The following is a 14,464-nucleotide window of genomic DNA, read 5'->3' on the forward strand; positions in this document are numbered from 1 at the left end:
ATCTTCCCTGTCCCAGAAGTTCACAGGCCTGTTACACCTTTGTCCTGATTAAGTCAGGGCTCAGGATCCGCCCTGGAGAGACCTCGTCTCCCTGTCCGTCCTTACTGGTTTGGGCTGCCATTCCTTCTGTCTGTCAGTGACCTTCCAACTCAACTGCCTGTGAGAGGAAAGTTCTGAACGGTCCCCATCTCCCCCAAGGTGCCCCCAAATCACTGGTTCAAGCTGTTCCTAAGTTCTGGGGCTTAGGAGCTTCCCAACACTCCGGCCTGTCTCAGATCTGCCCTTGACCACAGCATGTAGGGCAGCCCCAGACAAAGCTCTCTGCATCTTCCGAGGCCTTTTTGCCCCTATGAGCCTATGCCTGAACGGTGGTGGGGGTGGGAGTGGCCGCCTGAAAGTGACAAGTAGGGGCTGGGTCCTGGCTGGGTATGGCAGGCCCAGACAGCCCCCCTCCCAGATCCCTGGAGCCACCAACTTGAGGACTAATAATGTCACACCATGCTGGAATGAAGATTTCAGGCAGGCAGGACTGTGGTGTTCACAATCACAAACGTCCACCCTTCTCCCTCTGGAGAGCGGGCTCTGCCCCTGGGCACCCCCTGAGCTTTTCACACTGGGCAGGACACCTGGATTTCTTTGGCCCCCTGAGTGGGGCCAGCTTGGAGGAATTTCCCAAAGCCTATTAGAGCAACGGCTGCCTCCTGCCTGCCTCCTGGGCTGGGCAGGGCTGAGGGCGGAGGGAGAGAGGGAGGGAGGTAAGAGGGAGGGGGAGAGGAGGAAGGAAAAAAAGTTGGCAGGCGGACAGCAGCGCCGAGTCTGCATCCATCGCAGAGAGGAGGCCTGTGTGGTGTGGGGCGGGCCAGGAGCAAAGAGAGGCCTTCCTCCCTTTGTGCTCCCCCCGCCCCCCCAGCCCTATAAATAGGCCCAGCCCAGGCTGTGGCTCAGCCCTCGGAGGGACTTGAGCACCAGGCAGCGAGCAGTCTCAAGCCAAGCCCCCTACTAGCATGGCTAGCGAGTTCAAGAAGAAGATCTTCTGGAGGGCCGTGGTGGCCGAGTTCCTGGCCATGACCCTCTTCGTCTTCATCAGTATTGGCTCTGCCCTGGGCTTCAGATACCCACTGAACGGAAACCACACGGCGGTGCAGGACAACGTGAAGGTGTCACTGGCCTTCGGGCTGAGCATTGCCACTCTGGCCCAGAGCGTGGGCCACATCAGCGGTGCCCATCTCAACCCGGCTGTCACGCTGGGGCTGCTGCTCAGCTGTCAGATCAGCATCCTCCGGGCGGTCATGTACATCATCGCCCAGTGCGTGGGGGCCATCGTCGCCACCGCCATCCTCTCGGGCATCACCTCCAACCTGCCTGAAAACTCGCTTGGCCGCAATGACGTGAGTAGGGTAGTCTAGGCTTTGGTGGGGGGCTCTCTAGAATGGTGCAGAGAGGGCACTAGTTCCACCCTCTGCCCATTGTGTAGATGGAGACTCTGAGGAAGAGAGGGGACAAGAGGTTGTTGGAGGTCATGTAGAATTGTACCTGGAGCTCAGTTATGCTGCAGCTCTCGCCTGGTTTCTGCCAGGCTCTGTGGGAATGAGAGCTGGAGAAAAGCGATCGTGCCAATGTCCCCTGCAGAGCATCTGTTGTGGGGAATAAGCTCTGGAGGCACTAACTCCAGGCCAGCAGTTCCTCATGGTCAGACCATAGTTTCCTGGCCCTGCTCAGCCCTGCATGGGCAGCCCCCTCCTTCCTTTGCAGTCCTGCACCCTGGGCAAACTCTACCTGCTGTCCCCAGCCACAAAGCAGCAGATGTGGGCACCTGCATAGCAGGATCTGCAGGAATGTAAGCAGGACCTCCTTGGGGAGGTTCCGAGGCTTCCAGGCAGCCCCCCATATTCACACATGTCCCCAAATCAACTCCCTCAGGGAGTTGGTGAAAGAGCACCTCAATTCCTCTGCCACTGGGCATCAGATGAGAGCAGGGGAGTGAAGACACTTTTTCTGGGTGACAGAGAGTGGTAAGAGGCAAGGGATGGGCCCATGGTTCCTGGGCAGAGAGGGGGGTGGCATGTGTGCTTGTGTGTGTGCAGGTGTGGGTGTGTGTGCATGCTGGTGTGCTATGTGCACCTTTGTGCTCCTGTGTGAGGGTGTGTGTGGATGAGTGTGTAACTGCATGTGCCCACTGCTCCTGACTTGAATAGGAAGCAGATGTTGGTGACTGGGTGGTAGCTGCTGAAAATAATTGCTCCTCGGGTGCTTAGCATAGCTAAGTGGCCATTTGTGGCGGCTGCCTGCTGTTACTGACCCAGGCTTTTCCAGCTCCCCAGCCAAGTGCAAACACTGAATGCCCTTGGGATGCACCAGGGGGCAAATGGCTTGAGTGGCCAAGTATGGGAGTGAGAGTGTCTCCCAGGCAAGCAGGCTGGAGGCACCCTTTCCAGGAAGAAGACCGACCAAGAGCAGAGGGGAGGAACAGATCAGAGAAACGTGCCCAGCGGGCTTTGCAGGGCTGGTGGGTGTGGGGATGTTGAAGGATCTGGGAGGGCTTCTCAGAGATGGCAATGGCTGATTACAGCTCTCGTCTTCCAGCCAAAGTTCAGTCCTGCTGATGGAAGCCAGGAGCCTAGATAAAAGTCAGGTGCAGAGGGCAGCTGTCGTGGCCCTGCCACAGGGGATTAGCACTTCTTCTGTCACAGTGACACCTTCCCAGCCCTCTTTTGAGCCAACCTCTGCTCAACCCAAGATTGAAGATTAGCTCTGTAGCTGGAGTTTAGACTTTAGCTGGGAAACATGCTGCTGTGATAGACAAAAAGACAGCTTGAGCGGGCCATGTCCCCCGGGCCTCAGTCTCTTCAGCAAGAACAGAGCCAGTTGACCTCAGGGAATTCCTGTGGGTAGGGCCAAGTTCACACTGGGGATTGGTTGGGTAGGATGGAGGTGGGGAAAGCTCCCTGTGGGGGAAGGGTCAAGACTTCCAGGCCTTCGGGCCTCTTCTTTTCCCTCCCAACTCAAGGAACAAGCAGGACCTATGCACCTGCTGGCAAAGGCTTTGCACTCTCTGGTGTGGGCATCCAGGATGGAGGTGGGAGGGCAGAGCCCTTCTGTACTATCTGGATCTGGACACACCCTGCTTCGGTTCTCCATCCTCTTCTTAGCTTTCATTTTCCAGAGGCTGGTGGGGGCTCTGGCCTGCCCCATCTAGATAATTGATGTTTGGGGCTCAGGTATGGGTTTAAAAGCAGAGATGTTCTCCCTACCCCTGCCAAAGGGCTTCCCTCAGACAGTGGCCTTGGGACTTGGAGGCGCCTGGGAGTGGCCTCAATGACTCCAGAGGGACAGAGCACAGTCCACGCTGCAGGTGACACAGTGTTTCCTCCGTGTTCTGGGGGAGGCTCCCACAGCCCCTCAGTTCTGCGGCCCCACCCTTGCCGAAATCTGGGTGGGGCAAATCGTTGGCATGGAGATTTCCAAAGAAAATAGGGGAAAAAGTGGCAGGAAGTGGTTGGATGAGTCAGGGGATGTCCCCTGGGGACATGGTAGGGACAACTTTCTCCTCACTGAGTCAGGACCCAGGAGACGCCCTACAGAGACCACAGGCCTTTGTCTACCCCACAGGGTCCCAGCTAGTTCTAAGAGCCAAACCCTGATTTTGGCCAAGAGTGAGAGGCTGAGGCTTGGGTGGCCAACCGGGCCTGTCTCAGCTACTGACATCCTATATGGCTCCACAGAACTAACTGGACTGATGTGGCCCAGGTTCTCATCTGTGAGCAGGATACAGAAGGGTGTGGCTGCCTCAGGAAGTGGAAGATGCTGGGGCCCTGGGAGTCTCAGCATTCTCTGGCTGTTTTCCTTCTTCCCCTCCCTGGTCAGCTTCCTGCAGACCCAAATGAGGTTGCTGGGTGCTCAGTGCAGGGCTGGGTCAGCTGGGCTCCTTGCCCTGGGATGAGCACAGTCCTGGGACAAGATAAGCCCTGTGTACAGCTGGCTGTGATATGAGGCAGGAGGCAGGTGTGATAAGAGGCGTCTGGGCTGACCTGAGAACTTCTGAACTGGAAGGGTAGGAGAGCCAGGTAGGATTCAGGGAGGAGATGCTGCATGAGCTCAAATGTGGAGACCCCTGGAGAGGGAAGGGACTTCTGGGGAGAGCACTTGTGTGTGCTCAGGCAAGAAGGCAGGAGGAGCTGTGGCTGGGGGTCATTGGATCTGGTCAGATGGAGGGTCGTAGGGTGAGGTTGGGGGCTCTGGTCAGGCCAGTGTTTGCATGTGGAGGGCACTGCATTCCCAGAACCATCTGGAGGTGCAGAGAGGGTAAACCAACCAGCAGTAGGGTCCCTCTCAGCCCTGAGAGTGGTGCCATAGCCACAGCACATAATTACTGTGTCCAAGGAGTTAAGTGAGGGGCTGTCTTCACTCATTCAAGGGCCTAAGTGCTTGGAAAATGCTTCCACATGCTGCACCAGCAACCTGGCCTTGGTCCCAAATGTTCCCCATGCCCCAGTTTTCTGGGCCTCAGTTTTCCCAGCTAGAGGGACAGAAGAATCTCTATGTTACCAGTTGTCCCAGGAAGGAGGCCCCTGACACCTCCTCCAGGGCTTAGGGGTGGACTAGGGAAAGGGAAGCCAGAGTTTCCGATGACCCTGCTCAGGCTAACCTGCCTGGGGAGACGGCGGGAGGGCTGGGTGGGTGGTGCCATAGTGGGGACATATAATTACTGTTTCCAACCAGAACAGATGAGGGGGGATGGCAAAAGCTTTGTGGTGGAGACTTCCCTCACCATGGAAAGTTCTAAGCCGCATCTCCCAGTGGAGCCCTCTGGACAGCACAACCAGGGTCAGTATTGCCCACCCTGATGCTTGTCCTCCTCCCTGGACCCTACATCTGCAGGGACATAACCCTCTGGGTGGCCCCTAGCCCCGTCTCTCTCTGGCTTCCTGCTCCCAGCCAGGCCCCACCCAGCAGGTATTGCTAGCCCAACAGCCCTTTCTCAGACAGGTCACACATCCCTGCAGTTGGCCAGTAAACTTTTCCTGGTGGCAAAGGAGCCTTCATTTCTAGCTGGCAGAAGCTTCCTGTGGCCCTGGTGCCCGATCTTTGGAAACACCAAGTGGATCTGGGGTCTCCTGTATGGCAGGGCTTAGAACCATACACCTGCAGATATGCGCAGCGAAGTGTTGTCCCTGAAGGTCTGGGTGTGGCCGGGGTTTCCTCAGTCAGGGCCTCTCTCTGGGGACCAGATGTGCTCTTTTCCTACAGAGGGTTAAGTGAGGGGCTGCTTTCACTCATCCGAAGATCTCCAGATCACTCAGAACAACACAGCCTGAGGCTGAAGCCCATAACCAAAAGTGGGCAAGAAAGGCTAGAAAAAGGCCTCACCATTAGCAGTTCCCCTCAGGGTCTGAAATGCAGTCAAGGTCCTGTCAGGCGTAGGTCCTATTTGATACAAAGAATTATTACCTTTTAATTGGGAAGCAGTGGCCTCTAAGTTGATGAGCTCCCTGTCCCTACGGGTGTGAAAAGTGAATCTACCCGGCCGGGAAGCCTTTCAGGGGTACTTAGATGAGGAGGGGTACGGTGAGGTGACATCAGCTTCTGCTGGGATGAGAGTGGCAGAACAGATGGACTGGGGGGATTCTGCGCTTCTGCTTCTAGATCTTGGCCTGGTGCTGTCTGGCTGATGTCAGGCAAGGAGGAATGCTGGAGACTGTCTGGGGCTGGAATCTGGGCCACAGCCTCTGTTTTACTGGTGGGGAAACAGAGGCTCACAATGGCAAGGGGACTTGTCAGAGTGCACAGAGTAACAGTGAGGCAGGACCATGCCCTCAACCTCCTGCCTCCTACGCCATGGTTTGCTGCCCCAAAGAGCACACACTCATGTCCGTGTGCACATTCAGACATGTGTGTGTATGTGGTACAGTGGTGGCACATATGTGGGACATTCTCAAGGGCCCCCTCAGCGCTAGAATCCTGGGGTGGAGGCTCCTCAGTGAAGACTTTTTTTCCCTGCCCCAAAGTAAGGAAAAGAAGGAGGGAGGGGAAGGGGAAGCCATTGCTTTGTGTATTGTTCCTTGTCAGGAACATAAAATGGCTTCTGGGAGCAAATAAAGGACCCTTTGAGACCTGGTGCTTTCTCACTCAAGGGGACTTCTTTCCTTCCCCGTTCCCCTCCCCTCCCTAGCCAAGAGTGGCACCCATGTGGGTGTGTAACACCAGTGACACACTCAGAAATGTCACCAAATATGCCAGTGCGAACATACAGCTCACCCATCCTGTTCAGCACCCCAGCCATTCAGAGCACAGGGAGGGTTCAGTGTACCTGGCCAGCACCTCATCAATTTGTCTAAATGGCCCATGCGGGCTTAATAAGAGTGTCTGTTCTTTACTATTCTTTAATTTTGAGGTGCAGTGTTTGTCCTGTTTTACTGAAATCAAGCTTGTTATCTCTATGTTTCAATTTCTCCAATTCGTGTTGTTAGCATTTTTTGTCGACTGCTTCATTGTCTCAGTTTCTTTCTTTATCCCCCCATTCTATCAGTTTCTAAGGGAGAATTGTTAAAATCTTTCAATCTGGGTGTAAACTGATCCAATCTCCTTGTAATTCTATCAACTTTTATTTCATTTGTTTTTGGCTATGTTGTTTGATGCACTCAAATTGAGCCTTGTTATAGTTCTTTGATAGAATTTTTCACTGAATTATTGTGTAATAAATCTCTGGAAGTCAAACAAAGGAGCTAGCCACCGCAGGGCCCATCCCTGGATGCACATGTATTGTCACTCATAGATAACAGACAGATACATAAAGCTACACAGGGGCACACAAAACTACGGATGCCAGCATGTACACATGTGAACACTCACAGAGAGGTGACATGGGGCCTGCAAGGTTTCCCCTGCTTCCCAGTACTGAGTCCTGGAGGCACTGGGGTGGGCAGGGAGGACCTTGATGTTTCTTGTCCCCTGGTCCTTGGGAACAGATGCTCAGAGCCTCAGTCATGCCAGGCTTTGGAGCCTGCTGCTCCCAAGGGTGGTGTGCCAGTATGCTCAGACAAAGTTGGGGGCCCTGGACCTGAGAAGGTTGGCCTGCTTTCAAGGGGCAGGCAGGGTTTAGATCCCATTGGCTGGAGAGGTCAGTGCTGGAGCCTGGGACAAGCTGGCAGCCACCTTTTGCCAACTCCTCAGTCCAAACTGGGAACAGCCAGGGCCCTTGGTAGCCAGCACATTGGCCCGTGAGTGTGAGGTGACACATACCCTGGGGCAGGAATCCAGGCTTTGCTGCCTCCTCCCTGGGCCTCAGCCTTCCCTCTGGCCTCTCACTGAGTTTTGGCACAGAGGAACCTGTAGATCTCAGAGACTGGCAAGTGACCCTATTGTCTGTGAGCTAGACTGCTGTACCCAGAGTACTCGCCTGGAGCCAGGCTGCCTTGAGAGAGGGTGGGAGCTCTAGAACATGATAGCCTTCTCTGGTCATCTGTTCGCTCACAGTGGGCTTTTCCCCCAAGGCTAGGACAGGGAGCTGTGTGGCTTCCAGGATGCAAGCAGGCAAGGTGCCCACCTGGCAGGCAGGTGGGATCATCCCCTCCAGGAGATGAGGAGAGGGTGCCTCAGGGAGGGCGTGGCAGCACGGAGCAGAAGTTCATCACAGTGAGGACCCTGGGAGTCTTGGAGCTGGTAGGTCTGACTAGGACCTTGAGCAGTGAGCTTAGCTGAGTTTCCTGTTCAGATGGAGAATTTATAACTTTCTGGTGCTGCAGAAGAATTGTGTGGATTATTCTCTGGTTCACACTTGCATTCACAACATTGATTTTACTATTTTTAATTTAACCAATAAAACATTAGCCCCGGGCCAGGCAAAACTATGTGGGAATGTATAAGCATAATTTTCCTCTAGCAACTAACCATGTCTGAGATTGGCCCTGTTTGAGCAATTGTTTCAAATTTAATAGGTTGTATACAGTCAAAGAAGTGTTGATTTTTTTTTATCTGTTCTTTCCCGGACATCAGATTTTTATGGACCTTTAACTGTACCTTCTAATTCTTAATTATGTTTTCCCACATGTAAGTGGATTAAGTGGTTGAAGAAGGACCAACAGTGGAAGTTGATTAAACCAGGGGGTGCTTATCACGCTGGTGGTGTGGAAGCGGGTGTTAGACGAGGCAGGCTGCCAGGCCCAAAGTTCCTGGTTGTCAGGAAGGGGGTACCTCCTGGAGTTCCCAGGAGGTGGTTCCTCTCCCCCTTCCCAAGGACTCAGGGCATGGGGCCTGGCACCATGACCTGCTCTGCTCCCTTTGTATGGGAAGTGGTGCCTTTGAACAAGGGCTGGGACTCTCAGTCCTGGTTGAGAACTGGAGAAGATGAGCTGCATCTGGGAGAAGGCCAAGGTGGGAAATTGGGGGGTGGGTGCGCAGGAGCCGCTTACAGCCGTGGCTCCAGGAATTTGTAAGGAAGGGATGGTTTCAGGATTCCTGCCAGCTAGCAATTATCCTGACCCTAGAGAGCAGAGCAATGAGCAAGAGAAGAGCTGAGCTTCACTGGGGCTCCCAGCCTTCCTGGCCTCCCCTCCAACCACTGTCCTTGCTCCTGGTGTGTCCTTGCTAGCCACTCTGGGGATCCTCACTTCCATCTGCATCCCTGCATAGGCTGGGCCCTTCCTCACTGCTGTCCTCATATCCTATGGAGATAATGAGAAAACCAGAATAAGGACCACAGTCCTTCCTTCCTCTTCAACCCTTTCCAAATACCCCTCTCAGCAGGTCTCAGGACCCTCTCAAGACCTTCTTCTGGATCTAGAGAGTGACCAAGGAGCATTAGACCCATTTTACAGATGGAGATACTGAGGACTAAAGAGAGTTAAGCTGTGCTCATGGTGCCAGCAAGGAGAGTCAGACACTGCCTGATCTCGAGGCAGGAAGAGAACTAGGCATTGTCCAGAGGGCTGACTGGAGGCCAGAGGAGACTCAGCACTGGGGTCCGCCAGGAAAGGGCCAGAGCTGGAACTGCAAGGCAGGGGAGGGGATGTGAGTCATTCCTTGTAAACCAGCGAGGCAAACAAAAGCTGGAAGAGAATTGTTCTTATAAGATGGTCTTAGGCAGGGCTCGGAAAACCTCTGCAGGAATGGAGGTGTGCCTGCCACCTAGGATTTTATAGAATGTCCTATGACCTTTGAGACACCCCAGCACCCTCAGGATGGGAGCTGGAAAGGGAGGCTTGAAGGTTTTGCTTGTTGGGACATTGCCCTGCCTGGGAGAAGGCAGCCCAGCTAGCACATCCGGGCATCTTTGCAAGTGAACCTTTGTGACTTGGCCCAGTTGCCCCGTGTGGGTGCTCTGCACTCATCCGATGGAGCAGCTTGTAGGGTCTCCAGGGGAAAAGTCCTCCTGGTGCAGCTGCTGGGGAGAGAGGGCTCTGGTGACCTCACAGCAGCTCTCATTCCCTTCTTTTTCCGTGAGTCACGTTTCTAAAAGTGGCCTAGGTGCAGCGGCAGCCAGACAGTAGTGGCGGGACCTGGTGGCCGAAGAGAGGAAGGGGAGGGCCAGAGCTGGCGCAGAGGAGACCACGGCCAAAGGAAACAGGAGACAGACTAGATCAGGAGAAGAGAGAGACTGGCCTGGGGAAGAAGAGACGGGGTGGAGACTGGGAGAGACCATGGGCTGGGAGAGCTGGTGCGAGAAGGTGCCTGCCAACTTTGGGATATTTAAATGCAGCAGGCATGGGCTGGGGTGGAAAGTTCTGGACTTTGGGACATGAAGCAATGTCCCCAGCTGGGCCCTCTGACCCGGTTGCTTCTTTATAGCCTCCTGTAAATATCTCTGACCATCTCCTCCCATACCTGGGCCTTGTCCCTCACCCATGGCCTTGGGAACCCCAGAGTACCTGGGCCTGGATGAGACCTATTCAGAGGCCCCCACCTCACCTCAGGCATCAGGGCAGAGCGGGCAGGTACTAAGGGCTATGCTCAACCTGAGTGGGAGGGAACTGATGAGCGGTGCCTGCTGCATGTGCCCAGGCAGAGCCTGGCTCCCTCTGGGCACAGTGAAACACTGACGGTCTGACCTTTGGTGCAGGGGCCTGGGGCTCCTGGACATAGCCTCCACCCTCGCTGCTCACCAGGCCTCCTTGCTCCTCTTCCCTACAGCTGGCCAATGGTGTGAACTCAGGCCAGGGCCTGGGCATCGAGATCATTGGCACCCTGCAGCTGGTGCTGTGTGTGCTGGCCACCACTGACCGGAGGCGGCGCGACCTCACTGGCTCAGCTCCTCTGGCCATCGGCCTCTCTGTGGCCCTGGGACACCTGCTGGCGGTGAGTGGAGGGCCTTCTCACGTGGGGTGGGCTGGGGAGCGCCGGGTCAGGTGGGCAGTCCTGTGGGGCAGTGGGGGCCAGCTCTGAGGCAGGGGTGTTGCTGCCCAGGAGAGGGGACGCAGGAACCTCTGGCCACCTTCCTGGCTCAGTGCTCCTCTCTCCTGGGTCTGATCCCCTCCCTGCTTGTCCCTTCCCGGTTTTCCTCTCTGTTTTCTCACCTGTCTCTCTCCTGTCACCTTCTCTGCACTCCTTCCCACCCCCAGATCGACTACACTGGCTGTGGTATCAACCCTGCTCGGTCCTTTGGCTCTGCAGTGCTCACCCATGACTTCTCCCACCACTGGGTAAGCCAGGGCTTTGATCACAGGGCAAGTTCAGCACCACCTCGCGGCGCACCTTCCCCCACAGCGCCTCGGGGGGGCTGCCTGGGCAGCAGAAATCAGGAAACAGGGGCCTGAGATGAAGGGGTAGAGGGGCTACATTGTAGCGGAGTTAGACCCAACCTCTGCCCTCCTAGTTCAGACCTGCCCACTGGCCGATCCCTGAGCCACCCGAGCAGCGCAGCTCAAGTCCTGCCCCCGCCACCTTCAGATTCGGGGTGGCCGTGGGCAGGCTGCTCCCCGACCCTGTTGGTTCCTCGGTCCCTCGAGCTGTGACGGCATATGGTAGCTATTTTCTGAGGGCTGTGGCTGTAACTATCATTGATGTGTCTGTCCCAGGCCAACCCTGTACTAGATTGGACTATCTCTTGGCCCCTGCCAGGGCCAAGGCAGTGGTAGGTTGGTGGGCAGCAGGCATCCTGAGGAGGGGCTAGAACTGGCATGCCTGCCTGCGCTGACCCACACAGAGGTGAGGAGATGCCCCTCCACACACACCCTAGGTCCATCCTGGGAGGCACTGAGTCAAGAGGCTGGTGCTCAGCCCTGCCTGCCTCTGTCCACACAGATAGGGGAGAGTTTCCAATAGGGTGGTGGGTGAGGGTAACTCAGAAGAACCTCCCAGGGAGGAGCCTTAGGGTGCACATCTCAGCCCCAGCCAGGTGCCCTCTGATCAGATCTGCTCTGCTCCTAGATCTTCTGGGTGGGGCCGTTCATCGGGGCAGCCCTGGCAGTGCTGATCTATGACTTCATCCTGGCCCCACGCAGCAGTGACCTCACGGACCGCATGAAGGTGTGGACCAGCGGCCAGGTCGAGGAGTACGACCTGGATGCAGACGACATCAACTCCAGGGTGGAGATGAAGCCCAAATAGAAGGGCCTGGTCTAAGCATCCACGTGGGGGGCAGGGGCAGGGACGGGCGGAGGGAGGGGAGGGATGAAATCCATATTGTAGACACTCTGCCAAGCTGGCCAAAGTCACTCCCCAAGGTCTGCCAACCCTGCACGGTCAGGCCTCGTTGGAGGTATTCCTCTCACTTTCCTTCTTTCTCTGTTCCCTGGCCTTAAAGCTTCCTGGGGACCAAGATTCACCAATTCACCCCTCCCTTGTCACTGAAGAAGTGAAAGAGAGGGACTCATCTGCTATTGTCCCCTAGAGTGTGATGGGAGGTATGCCAGAAAGTTCCCCCTCACCGCAAAGTTGGTTGCCAATTCACCTGCCAGAGGGGTCTGAGGTCCCACTCACTGTACTGCCTTAGTGCCTTTGGGAAATGCCCTCCTTCCCTGATAGACACTGGCTCCAAAAGTACTTGGCGGAAAAGAGGACAGGTAGAGGGGTGCAGACGGCAGATAAGATTTACTCCTCAGTTTGGCTTGCTCCTAGAGTACCCCCCATCCAGACTCGCTGCATGACTTGGAATTGCCCCTGTCTCAGGGCTTCAGTGACCTCCATCTGTAAGTGGTACAGCGAGAGCTGTGTGGAGAGCACCAGAGGTTCCAAAGGCATGGCCTAGACAGCACAGCTCCGTCTACTTGTCCTGAGCTCTTTCCTAAGTGTGAAGCTGCATTCACATCTGTGTGACCATGTATTCTTGCAGATGAGCTCCAGGCAGAGAGGGACAGGTGGTCCAGGTGGTTGAAGGCGCATGTTCCCTGCCACAGGTTGTTGGTAGTAGGGGAGCTTCTCTAGACAGAACCTGTTGATGTAGAGTGAAGGTCATTTGAAGGGTGAAGGAAGGACATTCATGTTCCCCCACTGAGGTTTAGCTGGTCCTTCCATCTATCACAGCACAGACTTCAACATTATTCCAGCATAAACTCAGGACATTGTTACGTGGGTGTGTTTAATAAAGAGTACCTGGGTTATCTGAGGCCCCAAGTCCTATGACAGAAAGATTCTGACGCGAATCAGGCTGTGGTGACAGATGCCCTTCAAAGGGGTTCCAAGCTTGGAGCTGATCCTGAGCAGCGAAGAACAGTTCCCACCCTTGCTCTTCAGGTCATGGTTAGAGCCATCTGGGGCAGCTGGGTGAGCAGCACCGGCTTGCTGTGTGACCCCAGACCATAGCCTTCTTTCCTCATTGACCTGGAGGGGAGAGGTCAGCCCTGACCTGATAAGGTAGCTCCTGCTGCAGCCCAGGGAAAGTTCAAAGCAGAGTCTGCTTTGAGGCTGATATCTTCCACTCCACTTTACAAGTCCGAAAGTCCTCTGGCTTCCACCAGGCCAGAGCAGCTCCACTACTGTGCCATAGCCATGATGCCAACATAAGCCAAGAGACACAATCAATCATGCAGATGTTTAGGAGCACGAGGCAGAATGGGAGCTGTAAGTGGTCACCAGAACATCACATCTGCACTCTCCCTTTCCCGTTCTCCAGTAGGATCTTCCAGCCTCTTTAGCAGATAAGGAAACTGAGGCCTGAGGTCCCACAGCTAGATAATGATTTGTCCATTCTGGCAACCAAGGCCATGTCTAGCTCCTCCCTGGACCGTGAGGTGGATTCCTTTTGTTCTCAGTTTCTCAGTTTTTGCCCAGGCAATGGCCAGGGGCCAAGAGCGGGAATGGTTGTGATGGAGTGGGAGGGGCAGACCCAGCCCTGCCTGGTTCTGGCTGCTGTGTCCCAGGACCCTACATCTGTCTGCTCAGCATTTATGTCTCTTTGGAATTGGAATTTTATATGTTAAGACAATAAAGGAAAATGATTTATAATGTCCTCTTGGTTCCTATGGTTTTTCTTCTTCTGGTGCTGCATCCCCTCAAGTGTTCTCTGGGCCTCTCTATTAAGACTCAGTGTGAGGTGGGGACATAGCCTCCCCACTGTGCTTAAGATCCGTGGTCCCTGGGGAGGGATACCGCCACAGCACAGAACCCTGGATGCACACAGGATCCTGCCCCTGGGAGGGAGGCTTCTGGAGCCTGGTGGGGTGACCTTGAAGGTCTTGGGGTAGCTGAGGGTGGCAGAGGTCCTCATCATTTTAAGCAGTGTGGGTTCTGGAGGATGCAAGAGATGGAGAAAGCAAGGTGGAAGTCTGACAACCATGTTCATCCCTGTCCCCTCCCTTAGAACAGGTCCCTGGGAGCCACAGATCTGCCAGGCCTCTCCCCCACCTCCCTCAACTCGGCCTTGGGATCTCACCACACCTGGGCTGGGTACTGGGGCCCACAAGCTCTACCCCAGGGATCTTGGGCCTGTGGGGGATGGGCTGGCTCTTCAGGGCTCCCTCAGCTGAGACTTGGACCTGGCTTTCCCTTGATCCCCTCACACACACATGCTTAGGGCTATTTGCCCTAAACAGGGACAACTCTGTTGAAAGAATGAGTGCCTGGTGACAGGAAACAGGCCTGGAACAGGCTGTGTCTTCCACTGAGGCCTGGTGTCTGGAGGCTTTGAAAACCACCAACCCATAATCATCTCCCCAGGCCACAAGGACAGGTGTTGGCAGGAAGTGAACCGAGCAGGGAAGAGGTATGTAGGGAGGCACCCCAATGCTGCTTCTGCGAGGCACACATGCCCTGCTCCCTCTGCAGAGCTCCAGGCTGATGTGACTCAGGGAAAGCTGGGGCAGGTAGGGAACCACGGTCACCCCGTGAGGGCTGTGTCAGTGTTGTGGGAACAGCGTTTCTTTTTCTAGTGTGCGCTGGGGCTTCGAGAGCCTCAGCCCATGCAAACTGCTCAGCTTCAGGATGGGCTGGTACGGGAGAGGGACCATGAGGCTGCAGGAGTGGTAGAGGCTGGCTTGGTGTGCTTGGGCCCCATCTGTGGGGTGTACCCAGCCTTTCTCAGAGCCTTTCCAGG

The 14,464-nt window shown here is 55.4% G+C and overlaps 1 protein-coding gene across 1 annotated transcript; it reads left to right on the top strand.

The window, feature by feature from the left end:
- Positions 1 to 915: 915 nt before the first annotated feature.
- Positions 916 to 13,381, top strand: Aqp1 (aquaporin 1 (Colton blood group)). Its single transcript, XM_005377508.1, has 4 exons — positions 916 to 1,388; positions 10,126 to 10,290; positions 10,554 to 10,634; positions 11,362 to 13,381. Exons 1-4 carry the CDS (start codon positions 1,005 to 1,007, stop codon positions 11,539 to 11,541), a joined length of 810 nt encoding a protein of 269 aa, XP_005377565.1. The 5' UTR covers positions 916 to 1,004; the 3' UTR covers positions 11,542 to 13,381.
- The last annotated feature ends 1,083 nt before the right edge of the window (positions 13,382 to 14,464 follow it).

This window comes from Chinchilla lanigera, unplaced genomic scaffold (genome assembly GCF_000276665.1).
Source record: "Chinchilla lanigera isolate Chin_1 unplaced genomic scaffold, ChiLan1.0 scaffold00009, whole genome shotgun sequence".
Lineage (NCBI taxonomy): Eukaryota > Metazoa > Chordata > Mammalia > Rodentia > Chinchillidae > Chinchilla > Chinchilla lanigera.